Consider the following 20765-nt stretch of genomic DNA (forward strand, 5'->3'; position numbering starts at 1 on the left):
AGAGTCTTGGGTGACATGGTTTAGTGTGTGGTGTCTCTGCCCATGGCAGGGGGTTTGAAACTAGATGATCTTAAGGTCCTTTCCAACCCTAACTATTCTATGATCTATATTTGATGGCCCATGGGTCTCATCCAGCAATGAAACAGTGCAGTGAACTGGGAGGCACAGAGACTGTAGAAGCATGTCTTATTTTGGAACTGCATATGTCTATCTTTGATATTCAGTTAATTCTTTCACTGCATCCTTAGCAAAACCATTGAATTTCCCACTCTTCTGAAAAGAGACTGCTTGAGAATGAGAAGGAAGGACAGGAACCGATACTGAAGGGTAAAGGATGTTAAAAAAATCCCAACAAAACAACAAGTAAAATGAGTGATGCTTTTTACAATTCTCCCTATAAGAACACTAAATTGTAAAAAATTGTTACCCTAAAAAATGGATTATATTGTCCTTGAACATGCAGATTAGATTCTTTATGAATAGTAGAACCAGGTTATAATGATCAGGCTAAAAAGAAGCCATCCTTTGCATCATAAAAACTAAGTTGCTTCCAAGTAGAAACAGTTTTATGAAAACCAGGATTAAGGTGTATTACAGAAACATTTTTATCCTATGCTGAGAGCATATTCAGTAGTTCTATTTACCCGTTCCTGGGGATTGGGCAATATCACGGAAGATTTTGGTTAGAGAAGAGACCTTAAAAATCATCCAGTTCCAACCCCCATCCTCCACTAGAGCAGGTTGCTCTAACCCCTGTCCAACTTGGCCTTGAACACTGCCAGGGATGGGGCAGCCACAGCTTCTCTGGGCAACCTGTGCCAGTGCCTCACCACCCTCACAGGGAAGAATTTTTCTTTATGTCTACCTTCAATATCCCCTCTGTCAGTTTAAAGCCATTCCCCTTTGTCCTGTCACTACATGTCCTTGTAAAATATCCCTTTCCAGATTTCTTGCAGGCCCCCTTTAGTTACTGGAAGGCTGCTGTAAGGTCGCTCATGAGATTTCTCCAGGTGAACAAACCCAACTCTCTCAGCCTGTCTTCATAGGATCTACTCTATTTCTCTTTATTCTTCCCAAGCTACTCATCCTAGCTTCCCCACTCTGTAGGCCTCCTTTTAATGCTGGAGTTTGTTTAGGAGCTCTTTGGTCATCTATGCAGGCCTCCTGGTGTTCCTCCTCAGCTCCTCTTTGTAGTCTGGGAGATCAATGCTTGAAAATAATGAATCCCCAAAATCAATGTATTCTGACAGAGGTGTAGGGCTCATTGTGAGTACCGAGGTCAATCTAGAGGCCAGATGATGTGCTCCCTCAAAGACTCCCAGGAAGTGACAAGTAAGGAGAATAAGGCTGTCACATCTCCTCCAAGTGACATTTTGGGAAGTCTGGCAGAAACTACCAGAAGGTTCTTGTCTGGCTTCCCTCATCTTTTCTCTTGTCCTGCTTCAGCTTCCACCAAGCCTGCCTTGGAACTGAACTGTCCTGAAAGACGGTAAATGCAAAAGATAGTCATTGATTATATTGTCTTTTGGCCAAAGCCAAACAGACTGACTGGGATTTTTTTCCCCCTAGAAGCATTTCCAATCTTCGTCCTTTTTTCACCTGGTGAATTGTAAAGCTGGAACTCCTGCCAGCTCTGTATCTGCTTGGTGGGCCTCTGTGGCACAATGTTTGTTCATCCCATACCCCTGTCCTCATCCTAAAGGAGCCAGGAATTCTGTTTGGTGTGACTCTGTTAGAGGATGCCAACAAGTCAGCTTCAGCAAGGCAGGACCTGTTTGCAAGCTAGGGTCTCTGCTGAGTTTACAGAATGGCCAGGGTGTGTGGAGGCTGCCATGGCTGCTGCTTCCTCTTTTGCCCAGTTTGAGAGCGTGGACAAAAACATTGATGCTTTTCCCTGTTACTCCTGTGTGGAGATGACTTTGCTTTCTCTGCTGCCTCCACACAGCATTCCTTTTCTCACTGGCAGTGTTGGTTACACAACTTAAACACCAACCAGCACTGTGCAATACTCTGCCTGCTAGTGAGAAGTAAGAGTGTCCTATATTGCACCACATTAGACCCATGGCCCCTGACAGCCCAGGATTTATTCCTTTAACTGAAGTCATGCTGGAGTGTGTGCTTCCAATTAAGTACGTGTTCAAGAGCTGTGATTTACCAGTGCTTACACTAGTGTAATCCCCTGGAAAAAAACTTGAACTCAGGTAGCCAAAAATTCTAATCATGGAGGAAAGGAGACATAAAGTTACCAGTTAGGAACATTGAAAATGAATTTTAAGACGTATGGTTTCTTTTCTTAAAACACATCTGTGTACTGCTTGTATAGCAAGGGTTTGGGAAAAAAAGCATAAAAGGAGCAGATGCTTCATTCCGGTGATGTTTCTTATTTAAAGAGAATGAGTTTCTTTCCATTTTGCATGAAACATTTCAGGGCTGCTCTTAACTTTCTGCATAAAGCATCTCCTTGTAATGGTTCCTGACATAAGCACCATGCCCAGATAGAACATGTGTTTTCCCACCTCATGACACAAAGAAATCAAACATGGTTACAAGCTGGTTAGATTTTGAACACATGCTGAACAGTCCTGAAGCTTGGTTGTTTTTTTAAAGAGATGTTAGCAGTTACAGACAAGTAATTATTTGGTGCTGGTGAAGTAGTTTCTAGATGGAAGTTTGTCAGCAAAAGGAGTTGCCGGAGTAAAAAAAAGCAAGGTTTATTTTTCGAAAAGAAAAGCTAGGTTTTTTCCTCCAGGGCTTACTCTAGTCTTCCCATATCCAGCTAACATGCATCCCACTATTGTCATTTAATAATTTGCTTTCATCTGAATGTCTTTGCAGCTTACAAAACTGTTAAATGTTTTAAGCATAAAAGCCTTTCTCCAAATCCTGCGTGCCTGGAAGTGTTCCCACTTCTATCTACTCTAATAAGAAAAGCTTTTACCTCTTGTTACTGATTTTTCTTTCTCATACCCTCAGGCCATCGCACTACAAAACCACCACTGCAAATCACAGAACTAAAGGGACCTTACATGTGTTTTCAACTGCAAACTCTACATAGAAAAAAAGCTTATATTTCAGAGAAGGATTCTGTTTGTAAAAAACAGGTCTGATTGGACAGTTCCATTACAGCCCACTGCCTGAGTTGAATTCTTTGTCTCCCAAGAAAGAATTTCGATATCCATGTAATAGTGGTTTTATGACCCCCGTACTTTGGCTCCACAGCTGCAGTGCATTGCCACTGAAATGGGCGTATTTATAATAGTGTTATAGTTCAGGTCAGAAGTGCACCTTTGGAACAGATTTTCTAGTTATTGTCCCTTGCAGTGTCTTGTTCTTCATCACCAGGCAGGCTTGGAGCGCACCACTATCATTCCTTTCGAAGGACAACATCACTCCTTTCACATGCCATCATAACGTATTTTTTTCAGCAAGCAATGGGCATCCAGTCCACAGGGCCACGCTTCTGGCAAAGAAAATCCTTCAAAATGCTCCCATGGTGGGCACCACCCCTTCAGCACAAGTTGCTCTGCTCTGAAGCCATGCCTGGGTCAGGGTGGCACTGTCTGGTGCAGGGTCTCCATTGCCCAGTGGGCTGCAGGCAGCCAAGGCAGCCCCAGCTGCCCCCACCTCCTGGCAGGCTGTGCCATAAGGGGGTCAGCAGCACAGGTCAGAACTGGTACCCAGCTCACCAGCTTCTTGCAGGTGTTCCTATCGTCCATGGGAGCTGTAACTTGGCAGCTGCCCACAAAGAGGGATTTTGCACCTCACAGAGCTAGCTCAGCTTTTGTTGCTTTTATATATTTGCCTGATGTGTGTAAAGAGCTGTTCTTCCTGTTGCTGGATCTTGTTACAGTTGTGAGCTCAGCTCCTGCCAGCACTAGTCACACCAGTTGTCCTCCCAGACGCACGCAGTGTGGGAGCTGTTTTGCAAGAGCTATGGGCTGAGCCTTTCAATAGCTATTTGTTTAATTGCTTAACCCTTTATTTAACACTGATTTATTATTTCCTCCTGAGAAGGAAATAGTCTTTAGCCTAGATAATGATGATGTTTCTTGAGCAGTAAAAGTGAGATGCTGCACCAGCTGGAAAGCCAGGCATAAATGCGCGACCTTTCTGTGAAGGTCCCAGATGGGAGGTATAACCAGGAAAAACACAGGATCCCCCAGCGTGTTTGCCAGGTGACCGCCCACCTGTAAGGGAGGTATTTCTCACCTTTCCAGGATACCACTAGGTTTGGAGATGGTCTTGCCAAGAGCCAACACCACTCACAGTAGGGATGAGACCCAGTAAGGCATTTCCTCCTCCCCTCCCCCCCAACTTTTTGTACTCACGTAACAGCCTATGCTCATTATCACTTTCTTCAGTCTTAACATCAGATTTCAGATGTCACTGTAGGATGCGATGTGCTTTCAGCATGAGTGACAGCATGAAAACTAACTTAGTGGTAGAAGGGAGTTTGTAAACATGATATTCTTCATCTGATTTATGCTGAGATATCTCAGACACGTAAGGAAAGATGTAAACTATGATACATTTTCTTTGCCAGTAGTGCCCATGTTTCACAGAGGCATGAATAAATAGACATTTTTAGAGAAGAAGTGGAAAATTCTCTATCTGAAGTAGTTTAGAGTACTCCTTCAATGCTATGCTCCCACCCTTCCTTATCATTTGATTGTGTTGTTAGCGTTGTTGTAGTGCTGAAGATTTAAAGAAGAGAAAAAAAATAAATTAATTTTGCATTTCTTCTCTCCAGTAATCCTTCAAACTGCTCTGGGTTCAGAGACAAAGTTGGTGGGATTTACAGACCAGCTTACTGGTGTAACAGCAAGAAACCAATTTAGGTTAGGTTAGCTCAGGCTAGGCTGGTTGAGCAGCAGGACAAATGGGGTGGAGATATTTGGGGTCAGAAACTCCTTTCTCAGGAAGTGCAGTGTTTTTTCTGCTTAGTGCTGCATATGGTGACGTCGTGGGGTGGGGGAAGAGGAAAGAGGAGGGGTGATCTAACAAACAGCTGCTGCAGCTGTAGAGAGGAAAAAGGAGAAAGACCAGGAGCAGCAGCAGCAGTGCGACCCCCGCAGCAGGTAATGCCTCTGCAGAGCATGCATCCCACCCTGCTCAATGCAAAAAGGAAGGGGACAGAGAAGTGGGGTGGGATGTGCCTGTGTGAGAAATGTACGTTTTGTGCTGCTGCTCTGTAAGTGTTCTGCCTCCCGAGCTCTACTGCTTGCAGTTGTCATCGGAGTGGGAAGGGGTCGAAGTTCAGACCAGTGTGACTGAAAAGGAAACCGTGTCAGTGGAAGGGCTTTTCTAGCAGAACTTTCCTGAAGGAGGAAAACCAGAAAGGAGCACTGCTCTCTGGTTTCAGTGCGAGCGTTTCTTCCTCATGTGTGGCCAGCCACTGTGGGCGCATGGAGAGGCAGCAACAGCTCTGAAGGCAGAGAAGCGCTTGGTTTATGCAGGCCTGGCTGGGACACCCTGTGAGAGGGACCTGAGTGTGGCCTTCACCCTGGCACCTTGCAGGAGACAGCTAGCCAGGGCAAGGGCTGCACTGAGCTGGGTGCCACTGCTGTCCTATCGCATTAGCTTGTGGTCCTGACCCCCTTCAGACACTGCAGGCACCCACCCTTGTGCTTACCTCAGGTGATGGCAACTACCTGAGGACCTTCATGCTAGAAGGAATAAAATGTAACAGTCACATTTATGTGATTTTTCTGCCTGTGTCAATACATCAGGCTGGCAGCTCTGGGGCTGGGATCAGTCTTCCAAGTGACACCAGCATGCCATCTGCCAGCACATCTCTATACTTCACTGGGAATATGGGGCCCTTCATAAATGCCAACAGAGTGCATACATTTCAGTAGCCCCCAGTAAATTTTAAAGAAGATGATTTCTAACATGCAACAGCTCCCATATTTTGCCAAATCATTAAGGTGAAGCTGCGTTTACAAATGTCTTCTTGCTTACGCCCTGTTTAGCTGAGATTAACCAGTTTAAGAATTGTAAAGACAAGAATTTTCCGGCTAGCCAGTGCAGGAAGAGTTAAGAAAATAAGCCCAAACCACTGAAAGACAAGTTCTGAGGGTGAGGGACCAATGTAGCAAACTAAAGTTCAGAAGAAAAGAGAAACTATATGCTCAGCTTGCATCCTGTGCAAAGCCCACATGGCAGTATCAGTCCAAAGAGAATGGTGAAGGTGCTGACTGGAAAGCCTCAAGATTTTTATAACTGCTCCTGTAACTTTCATACCCATTACAGTAATTCCTATCCATCCAGCAATAAGGCTGTTTCTTAAATCAGAACAATGTATGTTCTTATTTTTTTTGTCTTTTTGTAATGTACAGTGTCCCATGTTTTTCTTACCATAAGAGAGAACAAAGTGTCATTCAGTAATAAAGCAGACGGGATCTGGATTCCATATTTATAGAGCTCACTGGAATTTAGTGCAGTTCAGTTCTATCATACTTTTCCCAAAAGGAGTATTTATGGAATACATTCGTCTGGGTCCTCATATGTCTTATTTTCATAATACCAAAGGCTACTGCTTCCTCTTGGGAGGTAAATTATGCAAACAAATCTTTCTGTGCTTATGGAAATATTTGTCTGAATAGTGGCCATCCTGCAAGACAGGAAGAGAGGAAGAAAGGCATTTTCTATGACCTCCCTAGGATAAACTTTGATTAAAAATTTAGAAGACCAGTTTAATTTACATCAGTTTATAGAGGTGTGTATTGTTATTTATGGTTGTGGTCCAATAGTGGGAATGAAGTGTATGCATTTATCATATTTAGATGCTTCTAAACACTGTGTTTGTTAGTGCACAGATACAAATGAGACAAAATTTGATGGCAGAGATTTGATAGCACATACCCTATGAATACACTGGATCAAGGGGCAATTTAAAGAGCTTTTGTTACTTATTGGGTCAGGAAGTTAATTGCTTAAACACTGGAGATAAATTCTAGTACAAAATTCACTTCCCAAAAATGTAGGCAGTTCTTTTCATAGCTGGAGGACAGGCAAGCCTCTCTCTCTGGAATGAATCAGAAGACAGGACATTTATGAAAAATGGAAATTAAGCATCTCAGGAGCCTATGAAGTTTTGCCAAAGGTCAGATAACCTATGAAAATTAGGTTAGAAGAGCTGCAAAGATTAGTCTTCTCAAACAGGATAAGATTCACTTTATTAAATGCAACTTAAAACAGAAGCTGTGCAGAAAAACAAAGACCCTAATTTCATGTTTATGTGTAGAGCCATTTGGTTAAAAAGGGGAAAGAGACAGATATCCTCCAGAATGCATCAAATAAAAGCAGACTGAAATGTGGCTTTCTTTTCAATTTCTTCACTTACATTTTTATAAATACTTACAAATGCTGTCTGCTGGAGATGCTGCAAATTATTTGCATTGTACTTTAAGCTCTCTTGAGTGCATGCTAGAGGCATGTCTTCTGTGAGCGATAAGATTTACATCACCCAGATGGAGAAATCCCAGAGCTGGTGCCTGTGGGAGTCCAAGGCCCTCAGCAGGGTTGTTGTAGGTGCAACCACAAGCAGTCCTTTGTATCTGGTCATACTATCAAGACAGAGCCAAGCCAAGGGGCTCAGGCTTGAATCCAGCACCCAATAGAGGGTCTTTGTGCACTCAACTTTTTCCTCTGGAGGCACAGATCACCCTGATCACTGGAGGAAACTCAAGAAAATTTTTCTGGGCATCTCCTAGGTATAACAACAAAGGGAGCCTTTGATCCACTTGGGAGAATACTGTTTTGTGGCCACGGCCAGACACAGTCAGTTTTCACTGATCTGTTTATATTTCAGCTGTTTTCCTTTGATTTACTTGCATGTCCAAAGAGGGTGCATTTCTACATGTCAGAAAGTTTGAACACTGTAGTAAGTCATACAGTTTGCTGTACCATTTTCACCTCCACAGCTTTACCATGAACACCTACCTCTTCATGTATGACTTGATGCAATTCTGTGGACATTCCTGGATATTTACAAATATGATCATCAGGTTCATGTCATTTGGAAAAGGTAGGATTCCTTCTTTGTTTTCCTTAAACATTTCAGAAGGCAGTAACAGACAGTGACACCAAATTAGACATAAACTTAGGATTCTGGATAGGTGTATGCCCAATACTGGGGCTAAAATTTCAATTAGAAACACATTGTTTCTTCCATAAAAAGGATGAAGAAATTTCTCGTACCTACATTCTGCTTGTATGACATTTGGAATGAAGTTCTTGTTTTCCTAATGAGCTTTAATATTCAGCAGCATCCTAGTAACATTTGACTTAGACCTAAATGTGAGTAGGTTCAGTCATTAGGGTGAATATTAATCTTACTGAAGCCACTAGGAGGGAATATCTTTGTAGATATTGCATATCACTATCTCCAATTCTCTTTCTGTTGCATGGGGTTAAGGCACAAAACCAGAAACCTAGAGACTAGAAATTTAAGATGATTTATAATCATGGACAGTAGGCACATAAAATACCTGCTTTGTGGTCTGCCTCTTTTTGGAAGATGCACAGATATAGGCAGGAATTCAACATCTCCTCATTGTTTAAACATTCCTCATACATTTCCTCAATACTTCCTCATATTTAGAAATATCCTAAACTGATATCCCTAAACCAACACATCCTGCACAGTGTCTGCCAATGCATCAAGTGTAGGGGGTCCTCTTCTTTTCTCAGCTTCCTGCCTCTGTATCAGTCATACACAGAGAGTGGGCTGCCTCCTCCCCTCCATGAAGCTTTGTGTCTGTTACCCAAATGTTTAGTACTGTGTGAGCTTTATTTCTTGTCATCTCCAGTGGTGATAGGGCAGAAGCAGACTCTAGCTGGTTCAGACTTTTACTATATAACCAACCTCTAATTTTCCTCTTCACTTTGTAGATTCACTGGCAGACACCTTTTACTCCATAGGACTTGTGATGCGCCTTTGCCAGTTGTTATCTGTATTGGAGATCCTACACATCCTCATTGGCATTGATAAAAGCCGTCTCTTCCCCAGGGCTTTGCAGGTATGTTGGTTTCTCAAGACCCTCCTTCCGCAACCTACACACTTGAGACATGGCGGCCCCTGGGGACATGCCCTTACTACCCTGAGGGGTCCACGTGCACCCTTCCTTAAGGACCTTGGTCTGCTGGTGGTTTCTTAACTGCAGGAAATGAGCCCTCAGAAGTGAGTTGGGAAAGAGCTACTTTCAAATGAAACTGAGCAGTGAGTGCCCCACGCCCAGCCCACAACAGCAGGGACCTGAGGAGAGGCCACCTGCAGAAAAGGGGCAGACCCCATTTCTGCCATAGGTGGCTGAGGATACTACCTCCCCAGGCAGCCTGTTTACAGCCAGAAGACAACATTTCAGAGCCGAAGTTTCGGTAGCTAATTCTTTTCCATGCCATTTACTCTCTGACAAGTGTGTATTTATTTTGAAGACAAGCCCAATACACGATTTTGTGGCGTAGCAAAGGGATGGCACTTGAGAAAATGACCAGCACAGCAAGCTTCCTGAAACAGGGTTTGCTGGCAGACATGAAGTGTGAAAGGATTGATAGAGAAATTAAAGGACTGAATAAGAACTAATTTTAGGAAGGGAAAGAGGAGAACTGTTGTATTCTTGCTGTAAGGGTCTCTACCCTCTCAAACCCAGATATGGGCAAATTGTGGTAACATCCAGAGGTTCCGATGCTGTTAAGGGTTTTAAGTTCAGCTGTAGGCAGAAAAGCAGCCAAAAAGTCAGAAAACAAGATGATTCTCGGACAACTACCTTATCACATTTTGTTTTCTGTTGGGACTTTATCTCAGGTTTTGGTAATTTTTAATGCATTGGAAAAAGTAAAAATGTCAACTTGAGTTTACCTTCAAACCTTTCCACTCCTTAGTATTTGAATAATGGTGAAACTGGTATTGCTCTCAGCAGTCAGAAGGTAGAAAGACTAAGAGTACTTAGTTATGGTTTTAGTTTTCTGGATAGCCCATTTTTGTCAAATGACATATTGGATGGGTGAAGATGTTCCTCTTTTTAAATCTCCATTAGAAACTGACTAATACAGATCTCTGATCTTTATGCTGCTCACTAAGTAGAGTAGCAAATTTGTCAAAATGCAATCAACTATTTTTCCCTCCCTAAATCTACATGCTTTTACACTAATTGGTGGCGACGGGGACGGGGACGGGGAGTGTGTGTGTGTGGGAGGGGTATCCTACTGAATGTGCCTTGTAACAAATCTCACATCATCTCTTGCAGAGAAGAGCAGCTTCCTAACGCCAACAGATAGTCACTAAAGCAAGGCTTGTCCTGGCAGAGGTTACACATTCCTCAACTCTTGCACAGTCCATTCCTTTCCTACCCAGCCCAACAAAAAAGGTCAGGGAAGCCTACACAAAACCTGCTCTGTGCTGCCACAAAAGACACTAGATCTGAAATGGATGTTTCTGAGCAAGAAAACTGTGACCTTTTTTGGCCAGTGCAGTTACTGCAGTGCTCTCCAGGGCAGCATGAAGAAGGTGGGTCAGGGAGCAATATGGCACAGTGACTCCAAACATTTGTCTCACAACGATAGATTTGGATCCTTACATGGTTCTTTTCCCAAGTGTTCCTTCACAGCAAACACGACTCTCTTACATTCATGTTAGCAGTAGTCTTGTGCTGCCCAAGCTAGGTACAAGCTCTTTGGTGTAGACTCTGTTTCCACTTGTGTCGCCCTGCTTTTGCTGTGGGAGTACAGGTTAAGCAGCTGCGTGCCAGCAGTACTCCCATGTGCCTTGCCACGCTTTCCTCCCTGCCTCTTAGGAAAAAAGGAGATACATGTTCCACAATGAACTGGGGAAAGACAGAGATGCTTATTTCATTGGAGCCTATGGGCTATTGCATGTAGTCAGGGTGCTGGTAAAGCCGCAAGAATTTGATAGTGGCTACCCTCTTCTGTGTTCCCAGCACCTGTTCTGACTCTAAGCTTAAAACATATCCGTAGATGCATCCTTCAGGCCATGCACACACATGCATATCCACAATGAAGTTCATCTCAGGATCTCTAGGGTGAGAGAACTGGTGGCTCTGGCTGCGTCAAGGAAGCACATGGATAGAAATAAGGCCACCTTGAACAAAACAAGCTGTGAAAGCACTGCTGTGGTGGCCAGCTGTTTTGTGGGCATTACAGCAAAGACAAGATTTAAGTATTCTGAATGAAGGATTTCTGCCTAATAACCTATTCGTCATGATTTAGTAGCATTTACAAGAAACACTGTGAGATACATGTTACAGACAGTGGAAAAGTAAACTCCAGAGGCGTTCTCTAGAAAAACCCATTCAGCATGGCCTCATTGAAGGACAAAGCCTCAGGTCAGGAGGGTTAGGCAGGCCAAGGAAAAGTCACACCAAGAAAGAAAGATGAGTCCTGTGTGATGGTGCTCTGGAGGAAGGGGAAGCAAGGGAGGGTCACAGAGCTAGTGCAAAGGGATTTCCCTCCGGGCATTTCCAGCTTGAATGAGAGGAGGACAGGAGAACGTGTCACATGTCAGCACTTTTCTTAAACATTCACTAAATCAAAGAGTTGTGTAGTGGTTTCAGGCACCGGGTTCGACACTGCACTGTCATGGTTATTAAAAACCCAAAGTGCATGTGCTGCCTGCTTCTGCCCTAACTTCAGTTAAGCTGATTTGCTCTGTTTCACTTGCTTGAAATGCCCAGGCTGCCTTGCAAAAATTTATGTCACTCTAGAGAACTGTCTGTATCCTTTGAGAAACCAGTGCTGGGAGAGGAAGGAAATTCCAGTTTGCCTTTAACAAAAGAACAAGAAGGAATGAGAAATGAAACCACTGTATTTACACTTTGTGAGGTGTCAGCACATACTTCCTTTTTATGAACATAAAAACACAGGACTTCTAGTTTTGTGTGGGTTTTTTTCTTTTTTTTTTTTTTTAAGCAAGAGAGTATCAGCAGAGAATATTGTATTTTCATTCATGCAAGAACAGATGATCCATAGAAGAAATGAGCTGTGACTGATTTCATGCTTTTTTTCATATATACGCTTTTCTTATATCTATGTATGTGTGTATACACACATGTATACATATTCATACACATATATATGTGTGTATATTGATATGTGTACATGACTCCATATGTGTATATAGATACATGTGTATATGTGTGCAATATCAACAGCCATTTACTGGAATTCCCTCAAGTAGCACCCTGCCTTGTCACTTGCTGAAAAAGTCCCCAGCCTATGTCTAACCCCTGCATCTACCTTGGGTTTGTGTGGGTTACCTGAAGATGTGAGTGCTATGAGCACAATGTCTCGAAGGGGAATAAAGGCATGCAAGCAAGCAGGCAACAGAAGAGGTAGGATGCTACTGTCTGTCCTCCTGAGGACATTACAATTGGCCTGAGGAGCCAGTATGTGTCCTGCCCTGCAGGTGTGCTCCAGGCAAGACCACAGGCAGTTTTCGGGTCCAGTTCCCTACTCTTGCAGGTGCTTAACCTACTTTACACAATCAGTAATCAGACTTCCATCATCTGCAACTAGTGGGGCTGAGTGCTCCACTCAAACATGAACCTTTGATGGAGGAAATCTGCTGAACCCCAGCTAGGTGATACTCACTGCCCCTTGTGCATCTGCTTATGCCCTGGGAAGAGAAAGAAATCCACAGCCACTCCATGAGGCTTAATTATGGGTCTCCATAGCCACTCTGTGGCTTTTGAAATGTGGGACAGTAGCCACTGATCTACTGCTTATCCTTTTATTTCACTGAAATGGGATCAGCTCTTGATCACATGGCCCATGCTGCTTTCTAGCACTTTTCCACCCAGCCACCTCTTGAAGAGCAAGTGGCTGCTTGGAAAATCTGCCTGCCAGCTCTCATATCTGAAAACACATTTTCATTATCATGGTGAAGCTTTGGTCTCTAAGTGAGACAACTCCCTGAAATATCTCTTAATAACTATATTGCAGAACTCTCTCTCCACATCCCAGCCTGATTTCAGGGTTGGTAACAAAATGCCCACGACCACCAATGCTGCACTCCTTTAACACCCTTCACCAAAATGATTTTAATTCAGGTTCTATTTTCTACATTCTCTCCACACAATCCCACTCAATGCTCATACTGTTTTCCCCTTTGTTTTGATTTCCCTCTTGTGATGATTGTCCCACCATACTTCTAAGTTGGTTTCAGATCCTGCATCAACACTTACAGTTCTCCCAGTTTCGTCCCAAGTTCCTTGGCATCAGCGTACAAATACAGGACTTGGTACCTCTCACTCTCCATTTCCTGGCCTGTCTACACAGAAGCCTCTCAACATCTGACCTTCTTAGAAATCAGTTCCTCAGTTAGGGACCAATGGGATCAGCAACACAAGAGGACAGTCAGGGCAGGGTGAGAGACAGCAAAACCATTTTTATCTGTTGTGGCCTTTCAGTGCCTTTCAAGATGAGGAACTAGATCCCCAGGGATGGAAAATTGCTCTCACGTAATTTTGCTGAATAGTGAAGTGATGATTGCTTTATCTGACAGATGTGGCCTGAAAAAAAAAAAAGTAATAAAAGAAATCTCTAGCCACAGTATTCCGCGCAGGAACTGGTAAAAATTACGTAGCAAAACTGTTTAAGGTAGGACTAAGAGGAAGGGGAAAACCAGTGAAGGAGAATGGCTGAGCTGATAAAATCCACCTTGGCAATCTGTTTTCATTTCACAACCTTTCACTGACTTGACATCTTAACCCATAAAATCATTAAACCTAAGGTATGTTATGGAAGAGATACCAGTGTACAAAATCCCAAACCAAAACAATGAAGCTATACCGGTTCATACCAACTGAAGAGATGCATGTTTCTGTCTTCTTCCAGCACTTTCAAATAGAGTGTAAATTAGAGTGAACTGGTACTCTTCTGGGAGAGTTTCACAAACAACTCTTGGCAGTACTGAACACTACAGATGTATTTATTTTACAGGGCAGGGCTTAGAAAACTTGTCCAGGAAGGACAAACTTGTTTTTAATTTCTTGAGCTCTAATATTGCCAAAGTATTTTTGGTTTTAAGCTGAAGATACTGTGTGTTTAATCCACTCTTACATCTTCTGATTTGTAGAGGCATAGCTTGTGGGTCAGGCTAAGTTCAACCACTAGAAAAGTATTATGACTAATATTATGGCAATAATTCACATAAACTATAAACTTAAACCCACTTCTCCTAGCCAGGAACATGAAGGAAAGAAAAATAAGGAATTCCTTCTCCTTTCTGCAAATCTTACATGAGAGAGACACATTGGGTTGCAGATCTTGAAGCTGTGGCAAGCAGAGATGGGACTGTGAGATTAGCATTGTCTGGCATTCTATGCACCCAAGGGCCCTCTGTATCCCACACCCTCCCATGCAGCCTACAAGGAAGCTTACTTCCATGTGGGGGCAAGTTTCTTTGCTTGTAGGCTGCAGTCCTTGCTCCCATAACCTTAGCCAGCTCATCCACAGGTTTTCTGGGCTACAAACCCAAGTCATCCCTATTGGCAAGCAAACCTCCACCCTTACCATAGCGGACCTATGATACTGCAGCCAACAGTTTCCAGTTGCCTGAGCTGCAGGGCAACAGGGTCTGGAACAAAAGCAGGCCAAGAAGCAAAGTCATCCCTGACGCATTTGTGGAAAGAAAACTGGATTCAACCTGTGCCCTACTATTCAATGAGAGCTACAAAAGGTGCCACCTGAATTCACAATTCTTTCTTTCTTTTCAGATCACAGAGAGAATAATTGTTTTATTTGTTGTGATCAACAGTCAGGACGAAGTTCAAGGGAAGTACATTGTGTGCGTTTTATTTTTTCTTTGGAATGCATTAGATGTGGTCAGGTAAGAAGTAAATGGCAAAGCCATGAGATAAAAATGGGTCATTCTTGTGAGCAGAACCTCACCTCCACTGTGCTGCAGGCTCAGTTCATTATTTCAAAACTGGGAGAAAGGCATATTATCTATTTTAAATAAAGGCTATTTACTGATATTTACAAAAATCCACATACCTGAGAGGCAGAGCAACTTACAGAAGTAAGTCTTACTTACAGGCTTCCATTGCATTAATATGTGTAGCTCAAAGGCTTTGATCTTTTTAACAGAAATTCAGAAGGAAGTCACAACTGCCACCCAGGGAACAGCAATTTCCAAAATAATTTACAAATCTAACACATTTATTATTTATTTGCTTTTTTAACACCTCACTTGGATCCAAGATTGCTAGCTCAGGCAGCAGCAGCAGAACTTCTTACCAAGACAGAGACTATTCTGGCTTATTTGCACTGTGCTGTACAAAAAGTCAAGAGCTCCTGCTGCAGAGACCGAGTATTTTGGTGTAGTAAGGCACACATCACACCGCAGGGACACAAACACAAATACAATTCAGGACTTTTATCTCAAAAATTTTGTATGGTGAAAATTCTGCATTACTGACTCTTGCATCAATATCTGAAGTCAGAAACATTTCTCAAGTGTAACTTAAGCTCTACTGCCCTCACTTTGTAAACTCACAGCAGGGAAGACATACGGAATTAAGAAACATTTTAACAAGACACAGCCCTCATGGTAACTTCTGTAATTTCTTTTTTCTTTATCTTCTTTCTTTCTGCTCAAATAGTAGTTTCTGCTATTTTACATACATTGCTTTGGGGAGAGAATGGGGACTATGGATTCAGGCAGCTTAGGAAGTATATGACAGATCTGAAAAAGGAAAATGTCAGGATTAATAAGAAAGGCTTTACATCAACTTCAAAGTGTAGGTACTATATGTGTTAAGAAACCACTACTTATATTAATTATTTGGATTATTGCTCCATCCTATTTCTTTTTTGAGTTTGTAAAGCTGAAAGAGCAGAACTCAACTGAAAGCTTTCTGTGCAGCTGGAGAGAGTCCAAAAGCATAAACATGACTGGCTGTAAAGTCCTCTCAGAATAGTCCTATTGCATCCAATGCACCACTATTTTCTATCTTTGTTGAAGTACACAGTCCGGAATCATGGCAATAACACCAGCCATTTAATAAGCAAGATACTGTGGTCTGCAGTGGCAAATGCCCACTGCAAATACATGGTACAACTCACACAAATTTAGAATTCTTACCTGATTTATTTTACAATATCTGTGCCATGTCCTAGCATCAATAAGGGGTAGTCATGTCTTAAAACATACAGGAATTCATCCCAACTGTTAGCCAACTAGTTTTGAAGTATTACAAGTTCCTCCACATAATACGCTGTGCATTACGGCTAATGATATAGTGAGAGCAAATTCTGCAAGGTTTTCTCTATCTGATCTTTCCTGCTTATACCAAAAGCAGCTGAAGAATGTGTATTGAGAGGAAGTAGCTGTATCCCTTTTGCCCTGGGTTGAGATTATGCCTCAAAAGCAGTAATAAAAAACTGAGGCACTCCTGAGGTTGCAGAGGGCAAACTTGAGAGTAGATGGTACATTTATAGCCCATCAAACTCCTCTCAGTCCAGGTATGATGCAGAATTATACAAATGAATTAGTAAAAAGGGAATACAGAGTGTTTTGTTTAATGCTGGTTCCATCTGCTAGAAACACTCCTGGCTAACAGTGGCTTAAAAATTCTTATTTCCACCTCTCTAGCAAGACCACAGGCCAAAAGCCTTTTAGCTGACCAAAAATGTGATCAGACCTCCACTGCTCCAGTGTTTGGAAAGCTGCTGCACCAGTTTTAGATCAAACAAGTTAGCATTAGCTCACCTTGTAGAGTGAAGTCCTAGGCATTCTGGCTTCCCAGTGAACAACAGTAACAGCAGAGTAAAACACTGCAATACACTGAAGTACGGTTGCTTTCTTTTGCACCTACTAACCGTTCTGAGGTCCAAGGGAGGGGCAGCCATACCACAGAACATTAAGTACCTGCGATTACATTTACTGTTTAGCCTTCTTCAGCCGTGCTTTACGTAGTTCAGCAGTCATAAATCAGCATATTCTCAGTCCCAAGCAACAGCTGTATTCTGCGTGCCCCTCTCAGTTGTAATATTCCTATCTGAAATCCATTTTTCTGATGGACCAATATAAAATGACACTGGTTTCTGACAGAACCTTCCAGCTAGCAGGCTGTTTTTCTGTCTACCTGCTAGCACCACAGACAAACCCTTCTGAAACAATGAACCATCTACTTCCAGCCATCAGTTAGAGCCGGAACAGAATTGTTGCAGTATTGCTCAGAAATGCTCTCAGATCAGCAGCTCAGATTCTGCAATTCCCCGGGATTGTTCAATACTGTATCTTTATTTTAAAGACACAATCATTCCCTCTAAACTCATCTGCTGTTCCTCTTGCATCAGGTACACTTACAACATGCTAGCAAGGATGGGAATATACTACCTACCACTGACATGGCTCAACTTCTCACTGTGCATCCTGCTCTATCCTCTTTCAGTTCTGGCTAAAGGTAAGGAGATCGGAAAGGTACCAACAGTTTGCTTCCTTAATTTTCTTCAATAAAATATGATCAGTTCAATTGTTATTTGTGCTTAAGATACTTTTTTATTTTTTATTGCCAAAGTAGGCATAAATGTTTATATACTCTCAACCTGTATGTCACCTATCTTGCTCTTTTCTGTACTTCTTTAACAGGGGCTTGTATGTCTTTGTTTTGTTTTGCTTTTTCTTTCAACAAAATGGGAGAACATTAGTTTCTCTGGTACCCCCAGAAAAGAAACATGGATTCCCCTATTCCACACTGACCGTGTTAGCCAGCAAGTCCCAAAACTGCCTTTTCTCTCACTGAGTTTGACCTTACTGGCACAGGCCATACTTTATATATATGGGACTGAGAAGATGCTGATTTATGACTGCTGAACTACTTAAAGCAGCTTATGCTTACAACAGGAAACTTGCCCACTGAGATCATACTGAAAGATCATACTCTGTGCAACCACAGGACTGACAGAATTGTTATGGCATAGGAAATACTTGATGATTTTAGTATTAAGAGCAGTCAGAACCTCAGACCTACAAAACTGAACTTAAAGAGAAAACAAGTGTATGCATACAAATGGCATGGTAACTTTGGCATGTAATATAGCTAGCTATGCCTTAAAGGTAACTAACTTTTACATGAAACTTTCTGATGATCTTCCATCTCCTTCTGACTAAATATTTACCATATTATTTTACAGCATTTGCAATTTGTGTATCACTGCCTTATTTTGAATCCTTTGGCACATACTCCATCAAGCTACTATTTCCATTTGCCTTCTCAATCTACTTTCCCTATATTCTGAAAGCATATCTGCTAGTGCTCTTTATAGGTAAGTATCTCATCTTCCAGAAAGCTGTGTCTCAACATAACTTGGATGCCTATGGCAGCAACAAAAAAAAAAAAAAAAAAAAAAAATCAAATCAGTAAAGATTCTTTCACAAACACTAACTCTGCCACATCTCCTGAATACCACTACAGGAAGGCTCATCACTAAGTGTTTTGATTTCTGATGTCATAAAAATACAAAACAAAAATATAAAAATTGCCTTTTGTTATATCAATTCCCATTTGATCATACCTTCAATCTGGGCAACCCCTCCTCACTCATTCCTATGAGAAGTGATACCTAAATGAAGACTTCTACAGCTTGCTTATTGAAAGTGGTGAAAAAAGAGCCACCCTAAAACCTGCATGTAAATAGACCTCTCCTCAACAAACTGCTTTTGAAAATTTTGAACTGAATTTGGCTGCATTACAGCCATGTCTTCATTCTGTCATTGGCTTTAAGACCAATTTGAAGGATCTTGTCTTTGTGAATCACTGCTCTCTGTTCCTAAATTCATTTAAGGAACTATGCAAGTTGCCAGATGAAGGCTTATACTGTTCCTCCTGCATTAATTGAAGACACTTTGGACTCTACTCCCTAGTTCTTACAATGTTTTGTGTTTTGATTCAGGTATGTGCTTTATCATCCAGAACCTCTTCTCTGAAAGGAAGGCACACCTAGGGACAGGCAACATCAAAAAGAAAAGAAGCTAAGTTGATCTATTGTTTGGAAATAAGAAGTATATTCCCAGTGGGCTGCTGTGTATCACAGATTAAGAAGAAGTTAGGCAAAGATTTCAGATGCAAAACTCCTGTCTGCATGTTCATCAACTTGTTACTGAACAAGCATAGAATTTTCAGAAAAGGCATCTCGCTTTAAGGCACCTCAGAAATGGAACATCTCAAAATAACGAGTTATTTTTTACAGTTTGGTTTCAAATGGAGGAAATGCTTTTGAATGGATATATAAAACGAATATATTTTTTCTAACGTATCAGAGAACTCTGAAAAAGACTAAAGAGCATCTCCACTCACAATCACACTAACAACCCCAACGCTGGTGTTAGCTCTTGCCTCGTTAGCAACAGATATTCTGTAATGACAATACCATTTAATCTGTAAGATTATTTTATATTCAGTCAACATGTATGTGCCCTATAAATATATATATAAATGCTAAATTAGCTAGAACTGGAATCTCTCAAGGAGCCGAAGCTGGAAACTTTGCAACCTATGCAATTCACATGCTAAATAGTCCCAGGCATTCACAAAGTATCCCTCACATTCCGGCCCAACCTTCACTTCTGCAAACAAGATTACAGAAAATCCAGCTAAACCACAAAGGCAAGTGATCAGGTACTCATGTACCATATATTCTAGGGGATATTTAAGGCTCAGAACTAAAAACCTGTAACTGTGTGTCTAGCAGACATTAGGAATCTCTTTCCCACACTGATTTTCTCCCATGCTGAACAGCAGACAGGTATGCAAAAGAAATGTGATGTTAGGCCAAATACATGTTATTTAAGGAGAAGTGAATGACTACCAGAAGCCAAATGCAAAATTCTAATCATTTTACTCAAGTGCATTGCTCCTCATACTTCTGTAGGACTATCTGTGAGAATGCAACTAGAACACAGTCTCTTCAAAGGTTGAGGAGTAAGGAATATGGACAGCAACCAAGTGGACTGGCAAAAATGGACGAATAATTGCTTTGAGGCTAGCAGTGGCTTTCCTGATGTTTCATCCATATTGATTATCACCTACATTTGAATTCAAGCAGGTGAGGGAGAAAAGTGAATTTTTATTTTTTTTTTCAAGCATGACTGAAAACTGGGGGGAGAGAAAAGACTATCGTTGGAGGGAAGGAAATATTTGAGGGGAAGTGAACACTACCACAATATGAAGAAAGTTTGCGTATATGTCTTTCGAAACCATACAGCCTAAGAGGGCATATTAGGAAGGAGTGAAGCTGAACTAGTTTCTTACGAAAGGTCACCTATAATTTTTATTTATTTATTTAATATATGTGGCAGGCAATGCATTCAGACTGTTCTGACCAATGGAGTATTTGCAGACCTTATGCAACAGTAGAGGGTAAACCCTAGGTTTTCATTTTTTTTTTTCCTGGAAAGCATTACAAACAGATGTAGGACTTAGGAACTCATTAGAGAAACAGAAGTACTTCCACTTTGGACTTCTGTGTGACTGAAACTGATTTAAGTGTGGGCTATATGAAGAAACATACAGAGCAGCTGCACTTCAAATTATATAACACGTAAAGGCCATTTTTCCCCTTGGAAATTTAATCTAATGTGTTTACCATCAAACTGCCTGGAGTTAACATACCTTCTTAGAGGAAACATGGCATTTGCTAGTGTATTGGGTCTATGTGGCAAGGCTTTAGCAGTGGGGAAGCTGCAGTGAGAGTCTCGGTGAGAAGCCAAGGGCTTCACCCATGCCAGACATAGCTAGTTC

At 41.8% G+C, this 20765-nt stretch overlaps 1 protein-coding gene across 2 annotated transcripts; it reads left to right on the top strand.

Annotated features, from left to right (window-relative positions):
• Window positions 1-4955: 4955 nt before the first annotated feature.
• HACD4 (3-hydroxyacyl-CoA dehydratase 4) lies at window positions 4956-20552 on the top strand. Of its 2 annotated transcripts, XM_061470845.1 has the most exons (7): window positions 4956-5078; window positions 7926-8029; window positions 8896-9023; window positions 14736-14848; window positions 17323-17429; window positions 18160-18291; window positions 18919-20552. In XM_061470845.1, the coding sequence occupies exons 2-7, from the start codon at window positions 7933-7935 to the stop codon at window positions 18999-19001; spliced, it is 660 nt and encodes a 219-aa protein (XP_061326829.1). In that variant the 5' UTR covers window positions 4956-5078; window positions 7926-7932; the 3' UTR covers window positions 19002-20552. The 2 variants fall into 2 exon arrangements, with proteins under 2 accessions (XP_061326829.1, XP_061326828.1); XM_061470844.1 differs by having other exon boundaries at window positions 18160-20552.
• Window positions 20553-20765: the final 213 nt, after the last annotated feature.

The sequence above is a fragment of the Pezoporus flaviventris genome, unplaced genomic scaffold, assembly GCF_033815535.1.
Source record: "Pezoporus flaviventris isolate CSIRO_AGI_PZ_B2104156 unplaced genomic scaffold, CSIRO_AGI_Pfla_v1 ptg000064l, whole genome shotgun sequence".
NCBI lineage: Eukaryota > Metazoa > Chordata > Aves > Psittaciformes > Psittacidae > Pezoporus > Pezoporus flaviventris.